Genomic DNA, 21,886 nt, shown 5'->3' on the forward strand with positions numbered 1-21,886 from the left:
TCTGTCTAGATTTGGGTCTGGATTTCCAGGCTACATCAACGTTACATTCACGTCACATCGCTGCAGCAGCACCTCCATACGTCATCAACATGACATCACTTCAGATCTTTCTTGTCCCACTGGAGGAAGTTCTTTACTCAAAACACAAAACGTTAGTGTGACATCATTATGACCTCATCATGACACACACTAGTTATCAATCCATTCATCCACACATGCCTGGAAGACCTCTATCAGGAGGCGCCCAGGAGGATCCTGAGCAGATACTGAACCATCTCAGCTGACCCCTTTCGACGTGAAGGAGCTCCACTCCGAGCTCCCTCCGTATGTCTGAGCTCCTCACTCTATCTCTGAGGCTGAACCCAGACACCCTTCAGAGGAAACTCATTTTGGCTATTTGTATCAGCAATCTCATTCTTTCAGTCATGACCCCAGATGGGAAGGTAAATTGAAAGCTTCACCCTCGAGCTCCGCTCTGTTTTCAATACAAACGCCCACATCACTGCAGACACTGCACCGATCTGACTGTCCACCTCACGCTCCATTTCACCTTCACTCTTGAAAAACACCCTGAGATACTTCACCCGGAGCAGCAACTCACTAGCCTGGTCAACCATGTTGACACATTTCGTTTACTCTGATTGGTTTTCCGTCTTTGCAATTGTGTGAAGGGGCACTCTGAGTGACAGCTGTTGATATCGCTCCCCAGGAATAGACCTGGGGAGCCATTCGTATTTTGCGATGAAGCCAACAGAATCACATCATCTGCAAAGAGCTGAGATGCAATTCTGAGGACCCCAAACTGGACACTCTCCTCCCAGTGGCTGGTGACAATTGGTGACAAGGGACAACCCTGGCGCAGGCCAACACCCACTGAAAACGTGTTTGACTTTGTGCTGACTGTACGGACACACCTCTCACTTTGGCTCCTGGCAGCAGCTCTGGTACCCCATACTCCTGCAGTGCCCCCCACAGCGCTTCAAGGGGGACATGATCGTAGGCCTTTTCCAAGTCCACAAAGCATGTGTAGACTGGTTGAGCAGAATCCCACGACCCCTGCAGCAGCCCCGCAACAATGAAGAGCTGGTCCACTGTTCTACACTGTTCCACAGCGTGGACAGAATCCACATTGCACCTCCTGAATCTGTGTCCTGGTACCAAGTACACTTATAAACCACCCCATGCTTGAACATGGTGTTCATTATGGCCGATCAATGTGAGGGGCGTCAGTAACTTAGTGGATAGTGCCAGCGCCCCATGTATAGAGGTGATGCATCGCTGCAGCGGTCGCGAGTTTGACTCCAGCTTGCAACCCTTTGCTGCATGTCGTCCCCCCACTCTCTCTGTCTCCCCATTTCACACTGTCCTGTACATTAAAGGCAAAAAGCCCCCCAAAAAATCTTTAAAAAAAAAGTAAATTTGACCCCAAATACCAGAAAACAGAAAACAACTGTAGGAAGAAACAATGAAGATAGATTCAGTCCAATCTAAAGTGTAAAATCAGGAGTGTATCCGTCAGGTTCTCCTGGTCACAGAACACTCTTCTCAGGGTGTGTTGGTTATTTTCATTTATCACCATAAACTTGATCATGTTGCAGTTAAGACAGGTTTTTTTTTTTTTTTACCTTGCTTTGGTTGCTAAGGTCTTTTGTGCAACAGTCTAGGAATTCTTTAAGGAAAAGACCAAGACAAGGAGAAAAACATAAATACTTATACTAAGGCCCCGATCACACAGAAAGGCGCACTGCTTTTTTTTTTAAGCAAATGCCACTAGTGAAAAAAATGCTTCCTGCACCTTTTTATTGTTGCCAGGCAACCACGGACTCATCTCCTTATTCTAACCTTCCTGTGTTATCAATCTACCCTTTATCTTTCATTTCATTATTTTTATTTACTCTCCAGTAATCAGTGTGTAGCTGCTGACATGTTGAGGCAGAGGGTACTGTCTGTAGCTCTGGTTGAGGGTGAGAGGCTGTCAGCAGATAAACAGAGATCTGTGTGGGTACATGAGACCCTAAAAAAGAGGCTGGATCATGGGGAGTACCACCAGTTGGTCCAGGACCTTCTCCTCCATCATGGACGTTTACAGGCAGATTTTAGGATGACTCAGGGGCAGTTTGACAACCTGCTGTCTATCATCAGGCCGTATAGCTCTGGGTATCCAGCAACCACTACCACCAGTTTCTCCTCCATTGTTTACCAACTGTAAACTTGTTGTCGTGACCACCACAGAAGGCCCACCTCTCACATCATCTGATTGGACAATGGGAAAAAAGATGCTGAAAAAAGAGATGACATGAGGTGCTTTTCTGCTTTGAGTTGAAGTTTTTTCAACTCCAGGAGTTCAGAGTGCTCCAGCAAAAATGCAAGGTGTCTAGAGTACAGAAACGTGAGGCGCGTAGCAACATGAAAACAGCCAGAAATTTCTTTCTCATTAAAAACATTTACAAAAAGCTGCCTCCAGCTGCTACAACTCTTTCGGTGTGATCAGGGACTTAGGGTACTTTGTGCAACCAATTTTATTTTGAGGAAATAACTGGGACTTTAAGGAAAATCTTCACTTTAGGTGTGTGTGCAACTGGCCCCTGGTGTTTACACCTGCAGTTTGTCCATCCAGTCTACGTGTGTTTTTTGGACTAGGGTGAGGTTTAGGACCGGGTTATCCGGGGTATCTTGTGGTGGGTAGAGTGAGTATGGGGCACTGGGGCTGTAACTATGACTCATTCAGTTTTTAACGGCAGTGAGAGCTGTATTCTCAGTAGGTACTGGACTCCTCCGCCAGATTTGTGTCCTTGTCACAGACTGTTTGTGATTTTCATAAACACAATATTAAGGTGCTGCCAACAATTGGAGAGTTTGGGATGGTGATCTAAGATCCAGGACACACTGGGTGGATTATATGTCCCATCAAGCCTGGGGGCGCCACACCACTGAAGGATGTATGAGCTTCCGACTGCGATCATAAAAACAGGAGTGTTAAATGTATGAAATCATGGATGTTATGACTGGAACAAGGCAACAAGTTTTTTGTTTTTATTGTTTTGGGGTGTATTTCCCCTAGCATGTGAGTTTTGTGTTTTTGGGTGTATTGTCTCCAGCAGAGTGTGTTTTGTATTTTATGGTGTATTCTCTGTGTTCAGACAGTGAGGAATGTAAACACTGCGCAGAGACAGACAAGCATCTCTGAGATTCTCAGGAAGCAGACAGCTGACTGTGCTTGTGTGTGTGTGTGTGTGTGTGTGTGTGTGTGTGTGTTTATCAGATAACGTCAGTGACAATCATGCATCCATTTTTTCTGACCCACAAAACTCTTTGAACAGTCTGAATGAGGACAGATGTGAAGCAGCTTCTGTTCATCAGATACGAATCAAACCATCAGAAAATCACTTCAACAATAAAAAACGCCGACTGCTGCAGCTGAGCCAAAACACGTGCGTGTCATGTACACAGTAAAATACATCATGTGTTTGTTACTGTACGTCATATAATCATACGTGTGTTCGTTCACGTATTCCGTACAATAAAACACATCTGTAAATGTACACCGTATAATAAAGCATCCATCCATGTGTGTTAGATGTTGTACACAGTATGTGTTCATTTACGTACAGTACACAGTAAAACACATTTGTTCATTATAGCTGTACACAACCAATGACACACAGGTTTGTTAATGTGTGTTCTATTATGAAAGATTTCTGTAAGTTAGTTCACAATGTATCATAAAACATGTTGTGCAGCATATGATAAAACACGTGTTCATCAATGTAAGGTGTATAATAAGACACAGGTATATTCCTTAATATACAGCATAATAAAAGGTGTTCATGAATGTACAGTCCATAATAAAATACATACATGTTTGTCTATGTATGCCATACAAGTCACATGCATTTCTTAATGAACGCTGAATAATAAAACACGTTTGTAGATGTATGTCATATAATATAACGTATGTAGGGTTGTTAGCGTATGTTGTATAATAAAAACATGTTCAATAAAACACTTTTGTTAATGTACACTGTATGTTTGTTAGTGTACGTTGTATAATAAAATGTGTTTGTTACTGTACGTCGTATAATAAAATGTGTTTGTTACTGTACGTCGTATAATAAAATGTGTTTGTTAGTGTACGTCGTATAATAAAATGGTTGTTAGTGTACGTCGTATAATAAAATGGTTGTTAGTGTGCGTCGTATAATAAAATGTGTTTGTTAGTGTACGTCGTATAATAAAATGTTGTTAGTGTGCGTCGTATAATAAAATGTGTTTGTTAGTGTACGTCGTATAATAAAATGGTTGTTAGTGTGCGTCGTATAATAAAATGTGTTTGTTAGTGTATGTCGTATAATAAAATGTTTGTTAGTGTGCGTCGTATAATAAAATGTGTTTGTTAGTGTACGTCGTATAATAAAATGTTTGTTAGTGTGCGTCGTATAATAAAATGTGTTTGTTAGTGTACGTCGTATAATAAAATGGTTGTTAGTGTGCGTCGTATAATAAAATGTGTTTGTTAGTGTACGTCGTATAATAAAATGTTGTTAGTGTGCGTCGTATAATAAAATGTGTTTGTTAGTGTACGTCGTATAATAAAATGTGTTTGTTAGTGTATGTCGTATAATAAAATGTTTGTTAGTGTGCGTCGTATAATAAAATGTGTTTGTCAGTGTACGTTGTATAATAAAATGTGTTTGTTAGTGTACGTCGTATAATAAAATGTGTTTGTTAGTGTGCGTCATATAATAAAATGTTAGTGTATGTCGTATAATAAAATGTGGTTGTTAGTGTACGTCGTATAATAAAATGTGGTTGTTAATGTATGTCGTATAATAAAATGTGTTTGTTAGTGTGCGTCGTATAATAAAATGTGTTTGGTAGTGTATGTCGTACAATAAAATGTGTTTGTTAGTGTGCGTCGTATAATAAAATGTGTTTGGTAGTGTATGTCGTACAATAAAATGTGTTTGTTAGTGTACGTTGTTGTGATGGAAAATTCTGGTATTTGGTATTGCTATGATGTATGATGTGTGGTGCTCATTTAACCCCTACTGTGAAAGCAGTGAGAGACACCAAGGTCACGAGCCAGGGAGGACAACAAGTGTCCTTGATAGTCTCAAGAGATGTTGTGTGTAGGAATGTCAAGGCGCCACATATTTTGACTGTTGATGTGCATGTGTTATGGGAACTATAAAGATAGCAGGGCGAGAAGACTTGCTAGGCACTCTTACTGACTGACTGTTCATGCGGTTGTATGTGTGAGTGTCTCCATTCATGAATGCTTGTTAAAACTCAAGAAAGACAGCCGACGTGTGAAGACTTTCTTTAAACGGTTCATTAAATAGTAGTTTTGCCACCACATGTGTTTGTTAGTGTACGTTGTATAATGAAATGTGTTTGTTAGTGTACGTCGTATAATAAAATGTGTTTGTTAGTGTGCGTCGTATAATAAAATGTGTTTGTTCGTGTGCGTCGTATAATAAAATGTGTTTGTTAGTGTGCGTCATATAATAAAATGTGTTTGTTAGTGTACGTCATATAATAAAATGTGTTTGTTAGTATGCGTCGTATAATAAAATGTGTTTGTTAGTGTATGTCATGAAACCATCTGGAACTTAATGGATGGTGTTATCGAAGAGGGACCTGAGTTCATGTGATGGAGGTACGTCAGACACAACATGGAAGGAACAACTGTTGAACAGGACCTGATGGTGGCTGTACCCCTTTACATGTCCCACACTGAGTGTCCCTGTTGATACACTGAGCGTGAGGGGTTTTTATTTCACTGTGGGCCCCAGACGGTGAGTTTCCCAGCATGCAGCAGTGTTTGTGTAGCAGCCACATTCCTGCAGCGTTGTGTAAACCAGGTTATCAGTCAGGCGTGGCTATCAGCAGCAGGAATGTGGCTATCGCTCTATCTGCTGTCACGACTTTGTCCTGAATGTCTGCACTCGCACCATCCTCCCTCCATCAGTCCTCCATTTATCCTCCATCATCGCTCCATTTACTGTCACGACTGTTCTGCACCCGTCTGCACTCATGCCGTCCCCCAACCTCCATCAGTCCTCCATCCTATACCTTAACCCAATCTGCACTGCCACCAGCTCCTATTGCCATCCATCCATCCTCCATCATCTCTCCATCAGGGACACCACACTGCCACTGATTGGCTGAGCAGACAGCGTAGCAGCTGATTGGCTGCCTACCCTGCTGTTCACAGACAGACTGAACTTGACGACCTCAACAGGATGGAGAGACTGAAAAGTTTCTCTACCTCTGCAGGGTCATCCCTACATCCTCTGTTCATCCTGGATCAGTTCAGCATCAGTCCTCCATCATCGGTCCATCAGTGTCACTTTATATTGATCTCTTGTGTTTAAATAAATAAAGACCTGAGGCCCAAGGTCTGATCCCTGGGGGACACCAGAGACACTCAGGTGATCTTCGAACTCCACCTGCGGGTCAGTCCCACCTGAATCCACCCAACTCCTGAACCTCTCAATCAGCTGAACCCAGCGTGCCAAAGACCCTCTGAGGATCAGGCGGCTCTTCCAAACCAGAGTTACTGTCTCGTGGTTTTACGCCTCCGCACACCAGCATTTTAACTCAAGTCCAGTGTCTCTGACAGTCTCCATCCCTGTCTGTGAAAACATGGATGCTTCACATGCAGAAGATCTATACAATCAGCACAGTTTCAAGATCAGAGTCACCAATTCCGTTCTGTTCCATGACCCTGAATAATGGTCAAAAAAGGGTTTTTGCAAAATATTACGATGTGAAACGAAAGATAACCTTTGACCTTTTGGATATAAAATGTCTTCACCTCATTCACGACATCTATGCAACATTTTTTCGTTATTAGAATATGAATTCTTGAGTTATGGCCAAAAACATGTTTTGTGAGGTCACAGTGACCTTCGACCTTCAACCACCAAATTCCAATTGGTTTATTCTTGAGTCCAAGTGGATGTTTGTGCCAAATTTGAGGAAATTCCTTCAAGGCCTTCTTACAGCGACAGTGACCTTTGATCACCAAAATTTAACCAGTTCATTGAGTTAAAGACAACTTAGAGATATTGCGCTCATGAGAATAGGACTGACGGGTGGACAACCCTGAACTATAATGCCAGCGGCCACGACTATCACCAGCGTGGAGCCACAAAAAGACCTCATCAGACACAGTGAGGCAAAAATTAAGAATATTTCAACCTCTTGTATCTCCAGTAAATGTGACGATTGTGACTTCATGGGTTTAGTTTAGTGTAGTTTATTTAAGCTTAGTTTAGTCTAATTTCATTCTTTCTCTTAATTTCATTTAGTTTAACTTAAATTAGCTTCATCTAGTTTAGTTTAGCATAACTTACTTTGTTTATCTTAGCTTAAATTAGTTTAGCTTAGTTTACTAGCTTTTAACTTAATTTAGTTTAATTTAGCTTGGCATAATTTAATTTAGTTAGTTTAGTTTAGTCTAATTTAGTTTACCATAACTTAGTTTAGTTTATCTTAACTTAATTTAGTTTAGTTTAGCTCAACTTGATTTAGTTTAGTTTAGCTTAGTCTAATTTAGTTTAGCTTAACTTTGCCCAACTTAACTAATTTTAACTTAATTTTAACTTAGCTTAGCTTAGCTTTGCTTAACTTAGTCTAGGTTTTTTATTTTCAACATTTTTCCAACAATTCGAATATGAAAAAAAATTATGTTAATCATCTTATTTTTATTATGATTGACGATTATTGTAAAAATTTCATTGTACACAAAATTTGATAACTTTTTCAAAACTACCAAGGATATCGACCAATTCCATGTCTTTTCCAGGCCTGGAAAATGTGACTGTAAAAATTCCATGACTTTCCCAGGATTTCCATGATCGTGGGAACTCTTTAAATATATGATTTGACCTAAACTCACTATAAATATAACCCACATCGTTGTCCATGTCAGCAGCTGCAGCACCAAAATACATAAGCTATCAGTTCACTGTGAGTCACACTTTCGTATGAAAATTAACTTTACTGCAGTTTTTATTTCATCAATGGAAACTATGACACAACATTTTAATAACGACGTTTTTCACAGTGAAAATGTGACTGAGACTAAAAGAAAAAAAATGACCTTTGAAAATGAGATTTGTTTGATTAATGTTCCATTAATAAGAAGCATCTTGTTTTCAGTCACGCTGCATCTGTCAGTAAAGTTATCTGATGATTTATGGACTAAATGAATCCGCAAGCCATGAAGAATTAAACAAGCAACAACAAAACAACTGAGACATACGATGAAAAACAAAATGTACTTCACTGGATTGATGAAAAAAAAATGAATGATCTTAATATTTGAGACCGTCCATGAATTTAATTTTCATTTTAAGGGGTGTTAATTGGGGAGTTGGAAAACCTCTGATACCCCCTCTCTACCAACACGTGATGGGATCTTTTCCTGTTCGCCCACCGTTCAGAGCCAACCAAAAATAAATTGTGCGAACCGTGATGACGTCACTGGTCGCCTCTTTGTTACTGCCGTTCAATTCTGTTGTGCAACGACCTCTGTTGATGAAACATCCTTCATTACAATTGTTCTTACTGAAACTGGTGGAAATTCGAGATGGTTCGCTAGATAGCACCAAAGTTCCAAGAATCCTGAGCAGCATCGGTTCAAGAACCAGAGCTCAGTTGGTGGAAAAGAGGTGTGAGAGTTTGACACACTGTCAGAACCTGATGATCGGATCAATAACACTCTGATCAACAGGATCAATAACACTGAGGTGAGCATCATGCCAACATCCTGTGACCTCACATCAGAGGCGTTCAGAGGAAGAGAGAAAGCTCTTTCACAATAAAAGCCCCAGTGAAGAAATGACAGGTGAGTTTTAAACAACGAGTGGTGAACTCACCCCGAGAGCTGCTGGAGGAGCCGTCAGGATCATCAGGAGGCACCTGGAGGAGGAAACACACAGGTGAGTCACTGATCAGTGATTGATAGTGATGAAAGTGTCTCCTGGTCATCTCATGCAGAGTCACATCTGCTGATGGTCATTTATTTGTGTTTGTTTGTTTATTTGTTTGTTTACCAGAGCCAGATGTAGCTGCAGGGGGCGGAGCAGGAAGTCAGCAGCATCTTGTCCTCTGCTCAGAGGAAGTCGCCCCCACGACACGACCCTGTCACTCTGACTCTGCCTCCAGACGGCTCTCAGCCAATGAGGACACTCTGACACTGGTGGTCGTCCTGCAGGGACACAAAGACACAAAAAAATGTTAATTACAGACACAGTGCGCCGCTTAACACAAAACACTCCTGTGATCTTAGACCAGATTTTAACAATGCTTTAGACCATTTTCTTCAATGTGAGGCTGTGAAACCAGCAGATAAATGAAAAACACAGGAAACTCTTAATAAAAGACTGATAAAAACAGCAGAGGGTGACGGGACTGAAAAGAAATTTAGCTTACGGAGAAGTTGAATTCTCTGTTGCCCTCGCTTCACAGTACCTACAGAGTTTACATCAACTTTAAGATGTTCATCAAAAAAGGTACCTAAATATTTGTACGAAGTAACCCTGTCCACAGTTTCATTGGAAAGGGTGGTTGAGTTTTGAGTCGCAGGGCGGATAATCGATCAGTCGATCTGATCAGAGCTGATCAGACCAGATCAATGGATGGGAGGAGCAGCTGCTGCAGAGGTGAGTGAAGGCGAACTTTTAGACCCAGCTCAATGAGCAGTTAAGTTTCACATTTACTGCACCTGATGTTCTGCTGCTCCATCTGTGCCCAGAGTCGCTCTATGCTGCGAGACTGTGGTGCAACAAATAACTGAACAGTACAGCGTCATGCAAAGGTCAAGGCACCCCTGGTCATAATGCCTTTTACTATGAATAGTTAAGTGAGTAGAAGACGAACTGATCTCTGAAAGCTATGAAGTTAAAGATGAAACATGATTTTCAACATTTTAACCAAGACCAGTGTTTTATTTTTGTTTTGTACAATTTTAGAGTGAAAAGTAAATGAAAGGAGCACCATGCAAAAGTTTGGGCACCCCAAGATATCTGAGCTCTCAGCTTTTCCCAGGGTCTCAGAGCTTAATGAGCTTGTTAGGGCTCTGGCTTGTTCACAGTCATCATTAGCAAAGGCCAGGTGATGCTCATTTCAAAGCTTTATAAATACTCTGACTCCTGAAAGCTTGTCCCAACAATCAGCAGCCATGGGCTCCTCTAAACAGCTGCCTAGCACTCTGAAAACTAAAAGACCTGATGAAGACTAGAAGAAGATAGCAAAGTGTTTTCAGGGAGCTGTTTCCTCAGTTGGTCATGTCAGTAAGAAATGGCAGTTAACAGGAACTGTGGAGGTCAAGCTGAAAACTCTCTGAGAGAGCTGCTCGTAGGATTGTTAGAAAGGCAAATCAAACCTCTGTTTGACTGCAAAAGACCTGCAGGAAGATTTCTCAGACTCTGGAGTGGTGGTGCACTGTTCTACTGTGCAGACACACCTGGACAAATATGAGCTTCATGGAAGAGTCATCAGAAGAAAACCTTTCCTGTGTCCTCACCACAACATTCAGCCTCACAAGTTTGCAAAGGAACATCTGAACAAGCCTGATGCTTTTTGGAAACAAGTCCTGTGGACTGATGAAGGTAAAACAGAACTTTCTGGACACAATGAGCAAAGGTATGTTTGGAGAACAAACTGTTAAACACGGGGGTGGATGGATGATGCTTTGGGCTTGTGTTGCAGCCAGTGGCACGGGGAACATTTCACAGGTAGAGGGAAGAATGGATTCAGTTAAATTCCAGACATCACAGCATCTGTAAAAAAGCTGCAGATGAAGAGAGGATGGCTTCTACAACAGGACAATGATCCTAAACACACCTCCAGATCCACAATGGACGACCTCAAGAGGAGCCAGCTGAAGGTTTGGCCACGCCCCTCACAGTCCCCCGACCTAAACATCATTAAACATCTGTGGATAGAGCTCAAAGAGCAGAGCATGAAGACGGCCCAAGAATCTCACAGAGCTAGAAGCCTTTTGCAGGAAGAATGGGTGAAAATCCTCCAAACAAGAACTGAAAGACTCTGAGCTGGATACACAAAGTGTTTAGAAGCTGTGGTACCTGCCAAAGGGGGCGCTACTGAGCACTGACCATGCAGGGTGCCCAAAGTTTTGCTTCAGGTCCTTTTCATTTTTTGTTATTTTGAAACTGTAAAAGATTGAAATTAAAAAGTAATCTCGCTCAAAATATTGAAGAAATGTGTCATTTTTAACTTCATGCCTTTTGAAGATCCGTTTGACTTCTACTCACTTAACTACTCAGAGTAAACAAAATTTTGACCAGGGGTGCTGATGCATGTCACTGTAAATGATGCAAAATAGAACTTTTCAACATTATTCTTAAAAAGTAAAGAGGGATGGCGCTATAGAGCTGCTATAAGGTGCCTTATTTACCGTGCCTTTACATTTTAACAAAGAACCAAACAACAGTGGCATCATGTTGCTCCAGTGTGTGATTTTAGACAATATGTCGGCATCATGGAAACAAAAGAGGTGAGACGTGTAACACAACAGCATTGGCCTCTAGTGTGACACATAACATACACGTTGACAGTGCTTTATAAACAATTACAATGACATCACATCCATGGGCAGCAGGCTGAGCAAAGTATTCCAGACGTCCCTCTTCCCAGCGCTACTTTCCAGACCCTAACGCAGGACCCTGAGGTGTTCCCCGGCCAAATGAGAGATACAATCCCTCGGGCATGTTCTGGGTCTACCCCAGAGCCTCCAACCAGTTGGACTTGCCTGGAACACCTCTACAGGCCCAGGAGGATCCTGATCAGATGCCCGAACCACCTCAACTGACCCCTTTCAATGCGAAGGAGCAGCGGCTCTACTCTGAGCTCCCTCCAGATGCCCGAGCTCCTCCCCCTATCTCTAAGGCTGAGCCCAGACACCCTATAGAGGAAACTCATTTCAGACGCTTGTATCCACAATTTCATTCTTTCAGTCACTACCCAGAGCTCATGACCATAGGTGAGGGTTGGGACGCAGATGGACCAGTAAAGCTTTGCCTTCCAGTTCAGCTCCCTCTCCACCACAACATGTCAACAACAATCTTTGACCCTCCCTGTTATATGGCTGCTGACCTCTTCCTCTGCTCAGAGGGTAAGGAGCTCCTGGACCTCACTGTTTTCAGTATTTGTGGACATTTTCAGCCACTGTTCTTCTTTGAGTTAGCTGCTCACTGTAATCTCCAGCGGTGGGTCGCACACTGAACACGTCTTCAAAAAATCACACCTGTGCCGTCCATTGTCCCGTCCTGCTGGCCGTCCTGTTTATACAGACATAATTTCAGCGCTGTTACGACCTCCAAGACAACACTGTCCCCTGATTCCTCATTTGTACTTGTTATGCAGCACAGTGAGGCAGAAGAAGTGTGTGAAATTCTCGCCCTGAAGAGGCAGTGTAAAGAGGCTTTTACTAGAACGAGCCTATGACATTTTAAAGTGGCCTAGCAGTGACACACGTGACGCTGCCGCATACAAACAGGTCCACTGCAGAATATGCGCATCACTAGGTTGGTGTTACGTTACGTGGATAAAATGTCGGTACTGTCAGTGATTCATTCTGTTTAAAGTTTATAAACTATAATAACCAGCCCATTCTCATTCCAAACTCATCAAATACCGCTGCACAAAGGCACCTTACGTGGTGGGATGATACCAACCGAAGTCGTCCAATACGGGCACTATAGTGGACGTCGACTGACACACAAAGGCACCTTTTGCGGTGTTGTGAAAGGCACTACCCAGCAGCAGTTTGTAACGCTGCTGGTAACAATGTAATCTAAGGAGCTGGAAACTCCCTATTGGGTGGGCTGCAGGGGAAGTGGACTGGACCAACAAATCCCAGACTTTCGGACTTTCACCCAGGAGACCGCTGTTTGCTTCCCCTGTGAATGTTGAGCCAAACCGTGATGTTTTTTTCTAAAGCTAACCACGAGCTTTTGTTGCACAAATAAATAAACATATAGATACAAGATGTTTTACCATTCCAGAGTGTCAACAACAGACACAGGGTGACTCCTAGTGCATCATATGTCAACGTGAAAGTCCGCGTTGGATAAACTAATGCCCATGTCCAGGCAACACATTCCCACTCCGACCTTGTGACATGTCCACGTTTGGTCATGGACTTTCCACGTCCACATATGGCGTCCAAGGTACCCTGGGTGTGTTGGTTGTTGACGTTCTGGGACGCCGTGTCAACTTCAGCCTGTTACATGCATTGTCTGTTTTCAAAATACACTTCTGTTTTCACAGGAAATGTACAGTTTGATACAGTCTCTTTCAAAATAAAAGCAATGCGTCGGTACAACACCACAAATTTAATTGTTTTTCCTTCAACACACTCACGTGGTTGGGTTCAGGAAAACAGAACAGGGTTTGGCTTAACAATCTTACAGGAAGTGAACACCAGCCTCCTGGGTGACAGTCTGTAGTTGTTGGACCCATCCACCTTAGCAGTCGCAATTCCACTGCTTTAACCTTTGTTGTTGTCCCGCCACGTCCTCCCGACACCGCTGGGTGTCAATAAACAATAACGATACCCAAATGCGTATCTTGCCCACGTGAAAGGACAGCTTTTTTGGTCTGACACCAGAAGTCACTGACCAAGCCCTGGATTCCGACGACTTCGGAGTGAGACCAGGTTGGTCCAGGTGCTGTCTCACTTCCTCTTCTTCTCCTTGTTGTTATCATACTCATACAGCTGAGGGTGTGTGGGTATTTTATTGGCTATTGGATGAATGACTTTAACAATTGTAAAAATGCTAGTCGATCCTTCGTTAGGACACGTGAACCAGAGTCTGCACGGGTGCATGTGAATGGGAACATTAGTGGAATATTCATTTTCATCAGCAAGAAGAAGGAATTTTTTGGAATCAGGACAAAACCTGGAATATTTTGTGCATGTAAACGCAGTCAGTGGATGTTTGGTTCCACTGTGTGAGGAAGAGGAGGAGGAGGAGGAGGAGGAAAGATTCCAGATGTGGCTCCAACCATCAGATCTCATTCCATCTTGAAATGTTTTCTTGGATTTCACTTTGCTGTTCTGAGATCAGATATCTGATATCTGGAGACGCATGAGGTGACTTAGTGGAAATGAGGTCAGAGGTGAAGACATGAAGACAAACTGATGAAGACAAACTGCTCCGTGAAGACAAACTGTGCTCGGCCTTCAAGTTCACAAACACTCTGATTACTGTCAATGAGACTGAGAGTACAGTTACTCCAGTACTGCACTCAACAACAACTCTCATGTACTTGTACTTCAGTATTTTCTGCTACTTTACATTCCTGCTTCTCCACACTTCAGAGGAAAGTACTGCACTGTTTGCTGCATTCGTTCATCTGACAGCTGCAGATTTTACACACGACTCACATTAAATCAAATAAAACAGTTTAAAACATATTAATCATCAAATATGTCAAAACACTTCAACAGAGTTCATTCTGCTGCACAACGAGCACTTTGATACTTCAGGCACAGTTTGCAGATAAAACTCTAACACTGCAGGACTTTGACTTGTGATGAAGTATTTTCACACAATGTACCAAAGCACAGAGGCTTTAAATAAACATCAAGTACTTTTTGTTTGTTTGTTTGTTTGTCACGTGACAGGACTCAATAAACAAGTTTCTGTCGGTGTCAATAAAGTTATCAGTTTATATCTCTCATCTTTTTCTGTGTATAAAGTTTGCAGGATGAAGTAGTGCAGTACAGCTGCAGTAACACTGGACTGCAGCACAGTAGTTGAGTAAAAGTACTCCGTTACTTCTCTCCTCCTCTTCAGCTTCATCATTAACGTTAATTAACCCGCTGACGTCGCTGACGCTGATTAGAGCTTCATTAACACTTAATCACCAGCTGATTGGTGTTAATCACCGCGGCTGCAGCGCCTCACACACACACACACGCACACACACACGCACACACACACGCGCGCACACAAACACACACACAGATACAAACACAGGTGAGGCTCACTTACCTGAAGGTCTCGCGCTCAGTCCGAAGCTTCACGCGCTTTTCATGTCAGAGACACACGGACAGAAAACTCTCAACTTTATCCGCTAAACTGAAGCCGCAGCGCTGCGCTGCACACACAACCCAACACCTGTCAACTGCCGCAAACACCTGCAGGTGCGCACACACACACTTCCGGTCTGCAGGCTCCGCGCTCCAAAATAAAAGCTGCATGTCTCATGTATCACGTGTGTCTCGTGCTGTGGACCGGCAGTGTCTCCACGTGGACTTTAATCGATTAACTGATCGAAACATTTATTGATCAAATCAGAATCAGGTTTATTGCTGATCAGGTTTTCACATGTTCTTTGGTGTTTGGTGCACAGCCCAACAATAAAGATCATCAGAGACAAGAGAAAAACAGTAGTGCAACAGGGAAGAATCATAAATGGAATATGACTAAATAAATAAATAAAAACACAAATAAATAAATTATATATCTAAAAAAAAAACATTTTTAAAATGTGTTTGTAAAGTGTTTCTGTGTGTATGGGGAACTGACAAGGAACTCTCTTTTGACAGACATAATAATTATTGGTCACATGATGAAACAAAACACGGCCAGCAAGACTTTAATTTTAATAAATAAATAAATAAATACATAAATAAATACATACATAAATACATAAATAAATAACAAATAATGTACAACACAGACAAAGTTGTGAACTCCATGACGTAGACGCTGGTTGTTGTTGTGTTTCACTGATGGAGACAAACTGTCTGGTGTCCCGAGGATGACGACGGTTATTTTATGACATAAACACATCAGTGTCAATTAATAAGTCCAGTGACGTCGTACAGCAGGAATGAAACAAAACGCTGTTTCAGGAGTGAAGCTGATGTCGGCACATAAAGAATTAAACTACATAAACTACTGTAAAAGTTCGATTAAACACCCAGTTTCTTTTACCAGCCCTGTGTGGCTTCACATTTTGACAAATACAGGCCTGTCTCAATTAGAGGCCTGGTCTGGTTGCCAAATAGTTTTTTAAATAGAAGTTCTTCTGACGTATTAAACCAGGTTGTCGGCGACCTGAAATGATGTGTCCGTTCCTGGATTACCCTGTAAGTTACTCATGTTCCTTTGGTCTGTAAAGACTCAGATCAAACGAATCAAAAGGGTTTTTTATGAAAATGAATCCCAGTTGTGAGGATTGTTTTAACAGGATAAAGTGATGTTGTGACGGTGTGTCAGGTGGAGTTAGATCAAATCAGTGATTCATAATTGATATATTATCCGAAGCCTGATTTTTATACAAGTAATATTCATACTTGTTTAAATCCAGGATTTGATTGTATTTCCTGATCGTTGCTGAGCAACAGTTTTGTGTGAAAGAAATTAAAGGCCTGTCCCAAATATAGGCCTGTTGAGTTCAGTGATTTAAAGGGATAGTGCACCAAAAATGAAAATTCGGCCCTAAAAACAGAGTTCAAATGAGGTTTTTCCAAACAACTTTTTATGTCGGGGCTTCAGGACACTTGGATCACTACGGACAAGCAGTATGGAGATATTTTGTGGTTTCAATTATGTGTTTTTGGACGTTTGAAACCCTTGGATCTCTGCAAGTGATGTAAGGACTCTAAAACTTCACCTGAGCCTCCCTCGGCATATGGGTGAGTAGATAATGGCTGAATTTTCATTTTTATGGTGCACTATCCCTTTAAGCAAACAATAGCCCGGGCTACTAATGGAAGTTTTACGGTACATAAAGAACAAAAACTGCTGTGCATGAACAATAAAATACGTAAAGCAGATAAACCTCTGTTTCTAAACAACATAAGCTTCATAAAGCACATGAGCTGTATAAACTATAAATGACATACATCTTTACAAGAATCATCTTTCTGATGACATCTGTGATTTGGTCCACATTTTAAAAGTGACATATAGATTAATTAGATATCACACCAGTCCTGTTTGCATTAAGTTCCCCTGATTGTCTCAACAGTACTGACAACATATTAAAAATAATATTAAAAATGTCTTTACTCGTCCACAACACCAACAGTCTCACAGCTGACACAAGACAGAGGTTGATCAGTCGTCTGTGGGTCAGTGTGAAGCTCTTAAATGTCTCGCAAGTGTTGAAAATAATCGTTTGTGATTCAGGTTCGATTTTTAAATCAATGATTTATGAATTTATATGGAAAATGTTGCACCATGTGAATCTGAGGACACATGATGTCACAGTGATGTGGCTTCATCAGACACACAGAGAAGAAACAGAGAGGAACATTCACGTACCTCAGATCTGGAGATGTGTCACCTTAAAACTGCATCAGACACCAACAGAACACATGTTCATCTGCTTTAGAATATGATATCACATTTCTTTCTTATGGTGAGACTCAACTGTGGGACTTTGGGCTCTTTTGCTTCCATAACACGTCTTTCAGACTCGTGGGTAAACAATTATCCAAAATACTCATTTAGGTTTATTTGAGTTCATATTTCTGTCCTGGACATTTATGTAAATCAATGCATATTTAATTAGATAATGACTCATTTGCATATCTATAACATTTCAGAAAACGTGTAACGTATATGTAAAAACAATAATAACTGTCTTATTATAAGAAACCAGTTGGGGATGCTTCATGTTGATCTCTCTTCATTAATATTTTCATCTTGCTTTAATTTAAAGAGTTGCCTAATTCTTATGCAGTGGGTACAGATACAGGACCTCATGGTGCTGAACCCTTTTTCTGACAGTGTGGGAAGTGTCATGGTGATATCTATAAAGATTTGGAGTGTGTGAACCTATTCATCCTGCAGAGCTGTGTCAACATAATTAATATTTATTTACATCCCAGCCAGCGCTGGGCGTCGAAATGCTGCCAGAAAGATGTTGGACTCTAACAGATGTTATGTTCTGGTTGGAATGGAACTGAGCTGAGGATAACTTATCTGTCCAACGATGTTAGGATTCCATGTCACCCTTTGCAGATGTTGGGTTTTGACTAAATGTCTGTATTCTACGTCACGATGACGTTGGCATGAGACGTTTGGAAGACGTTGTATTTTGGTGACTCAACAACACAACTTAAAATCCAACTAAACATCACCATCATCTGTCTCCAGTGCATCATATTGAAGTTGGCAAAAGTTGTTGTCCTGACCCAGCGAGCGTGTTTCTGTTGAAGATGTTTAAAACCAGTGAAGACGCTCAGAACTGGTTCAAAAGTGCGAGTTCGTTCACCGACTGAACGTTCACATTTAGACCATATTCACCGGGATTTACAATATTGACTTCAACTTAGAAATCTGGATGTGATTTCTTAGTTTGGCTCCATAAATGAGGTCAGACTGTTGTTTGGACCCTGCAGAGGATGGAAAATCTCACTGTTGCAACTCCTGGTGAAATATGGTCTGAACTTAAACGTTCAATCAACGTCTTCAAGCGTCTTTTCACCAGTGACCACTGACATTTAAAAATGTCTTTAACAGAAAGATGCTTGTTGGGGACGTTGAAATTTGGTCACCTGACATCACAACCTAAATCTAACCAAATATCATCATCAAAGGACGCTGGGGGCTGGGATGATGTAACATAACCCCAAATGAATACAGACAGTAGATTTAATACAGATCCTCCATGGGTTGTACCTGTACACCTGTGCAGGTGTGATGCTGACAGACATGCTGGCACATCATCAGATTCATGAGGTCAGAGTTACATTTGGAGGTTTAAGTCTTGCAGACAAAATCTGACTTGAGCAAAAGTACAAAAGTGCACGGATCATACGGAGGAGGGTGAGAGCCATGTTAAAGAAAAATCTTAGATTACGAGAATAAAATCATAAATCTACGAGACTAAAGAAATATCACGAGATCAGACTCTTCATTTTGTAACTTGTTATACCATGTTACCAGACTTCTGGTCTTAATCTGTGACTTTTTTCTCTTCTAAAATTACATTTAATCTCGATACATTACAACTTTATACTTGTAGATTAACTTTTTTCTCGTAATATTACGAATTTGTTCTTGTAATAATACGATTTTATTCTCGTAGATTTATTAACGTAATATTATTTCTTTAACGTGGCCTTAATCATAATTTGTGTAAGATCATAATTTGTGCACACGGTACTTTTTCTCTGCAAATCAAATACGTTTTTCAGAACTTCAGGGAATTTCCTGACAAGTTAGAACTTTGTCCTTCTCATTAGTACACAATGACGTCATCAGTCACAACACCTGTGAGAGTCTGAGGGGCCTTTAACCTGCACAGAGCATCATGTTTAATAAGTCGATCATTATTTCTATGTAAAATCAAAACGATCTGTGACTTAAAAAAGCCTTCTGAAAAAGTAAAGTAGAAAATGGACAAACCTGAGTGAAGTAAAGGCACCTTTAAATCTGATTTGTGTGTAACCACAGTTTTTGTTTGTGTATTTGAGACTTTATCAGAGCTGTGTGAGTTTTTTTATTTTGAAGAGGTGAACCGGAAGTGTCGTTCTGAGTGTCGCGAGTTTGACTCCTCTGCCAGCGGACTGTCTCTCTCTCCATCCCGCAGCAGGTTGCTGTGGCCCGACACGATCAGCTGTACGGACCCCCTCCGGACTGAACCGAGCCGAACCGAACCGAGCCGAGGCTGCAGGAGGAGCCCATCCCGAGCCAAGCCGAGCCAGCCGGCAGTCAGTGTGCTCAGCGGGGAGTCTGCAGCTGTGAGTCCGTCTGGATGGAGGCTCCGGGCGGCCCGAGGTGGAGGAGCGTCCCGCTGCTGGTTCTTCTGCTCTGCTGCACCGCCGCTCCGGGACATGCTGAAAGAGTGAGTGAACACACCCCGACACATGAGGGGTTAATAATTCCTTTTTATTAGAATAACTGGACTTTATTGTGAAAATCTGAAAGACTGTGGAGCAAAGTCTGTTTTTGTTTTAAGATGATTTTTATTATCAGAAACTTATTGTCAAAGTCTCTGTGAGTCACATCCTGTTATCAGGTGATCAATAACTCTAATTGGTTTGATACACCTGCTGCCTCACAGTGTGTGTATGTGTGTGTGAGTGTGAGTGTGTGTGTGTGTGTGTGTGTGTGTGTGTGTGTGTGTCACCATGGTAACAGACAGACAAGTGTGATATTAGTGTTTGTTTAGTATAATTGTTTTTAACAGCAGACAGTGAAACTGAAGGACCTGTCAGTGTTATTATTATATTATTATTAGTAGTAGTTAAAGTAGTCGTCCATGTCGCTATGAATCATGGGAGGTATTCTGGTGGTATTCAGGCAACAAAAGGTAACACAACAGAACCAACCCATGTTCAAAAACTGCCACCTGTTCAGTGATTTCTGCATCAGACGTAGACACAAATGAATAAAAGCCGTACTTTCGTGGCACCAAATGACGCCGCCCGGAAAGTTTGTTATATATAGCTAACTTTATAACGCAGCCAGGCGGGTTCAGCTTGAAACGACGCAGGACAACAACTTAATTTAAGGAGCTGGAAAGTCGCTGTAGGGCAGGCTGGAGGAGTAGTGGATGGATCCAACAATCCCCGGACTTTCACCCAGGAGCCCAATGTCCACTTCCCGAGTGAGTGTAGAGCCAAATCATGATTTTTCTAAACCTAACCACGTGTTTATGTTGCACAGGGAAATAAATATGCAACACATCCTCACTGTGACCTCGTCACATGTCCACGTTTGGTCATGGACTTTCCACGTACACATATGGCGTCCAAGGTACCCTGGGTGTGTTGGTTGTTGACGTTCTGGGACGCCGTGTATTTTAGCAATCGTAAAAATGCTAGTTGATCCTTCGTTCGGACGCGTTAATCAGAGTCTGCACGGCTGCATGTAAATGGGAGCATTAGTGGAATATTCATTTTCATCAGCCAGTAGTAGAAATCTTCAGCCTGGAATATTTTGTGCACGTAAACGTGTCAGTGGATGTTTTGTGAGGAAGAGGAGACATTCCAGATGTGGTTCCATCAGATCTCAGTCCATCTTAAAACGTTTTCTTGGATTTCACTTTGCTGTTCTCAGATCAGATATCTGATCCGCTGAGTGTGTTGTATTTACATATGTCATCATTGTTTACATGCTGTAAAACAGTCAACAGCAGGCGTGTCCAAAATCTGGCCCACGGACCAGTTTTGAACACCTTCTGCTTAATGTTAATCAAGCAAGATCACTTTATGTTTTTTCTGTTCACCTCGTGAAGGCAGGACTTTTATAAAGTTTCTAGACAAGTAGGAACTACACAGGCCGAACTAACGTGTTTTCATGATTGGAGCAGTTACCAACCAGCAGATATTTCCTGGTTTCACTCTGAAGTCGTCGAGAAACAGGTGCTTGTTCAGTGACTTCCGGCTTCAGACACCAACAACAAAAAGCTGTCCTTTCACGTTAGCATGATATACGACGTTATTGTTTAACGCGGTAGGACAACAACAAAAGTTAAGGGGGCAGAAGTCCGAGTGGTGGCAGATGGGTCCAACAACCACCAACTTTCACCCAGGAGGCCGGTGTTCACTTCCTGTAAGAGTGTAAAGCCAAACCCTGTTCTTTTTTCCTGAGCCCAACCACGTGTGTGTGTTGTTGAAGGAAAAAAACTTGGCAAAACCAGAAGTGTATGTTGAAAACTAACAATGCATGTAACAGGCTGAAGTTGACACGGCGTCCCAGAACGTCAACAACCAACACACCCAGGGTACCTTGGACGTCATATGTGGACGTGGAAAGTCCATGACCAAACGTGGACATGTGACGAGGTCACAGTGAGGATGTGTTGTCCTTCAAGGTAGGAGACATGGCCACAGCAAGGAAGCGTACAGTTTAGGAGCGTTTTGATGACCCATATGATA

General features: G+C 41.8%; 1 protein-coding gene across 1 annotated transcript in view; it reads left to right on the forward strand.

Annotated features, from left to right (window-relative positions):
• Positions 1-19,720: 19,720 nt before the first annotated feature.
• Positions 19,721-21,886, forward strand: part of col4a3 (collagen, type IV, alpha 3) — a 45,428-nt gene continuing 43,262 nt past the window's right edge. The window contains exon 1 of the mRNA XM_050065275.1: positions 19,721-19,848. Within this exon, the coding sequence (XP_049921232.1) occupies positions 19,759-19,848 (90 nt within the window). The 5' untranslated portion in view covers positions 19,721-19,758. The remainder of the gene's footprint in view (positions 19,849-21,886) is intronic.

The sequence above is a fragment of the Epinephelus moara genome, chromosome 2, assembly GCF_006386435.1.
Source record: "Epinephelus moara isolate mb chromosome 2, YSFRI_EMoa_1.0, whole genome shotgun sequence".
NCBI classification, from domain to species: domain Eukaryota; kingdom Metazoa; phylum Chordata; class Actinopteri; order Perciformes; family Serranidae; genus Epinephelus; species Epinephelus moara.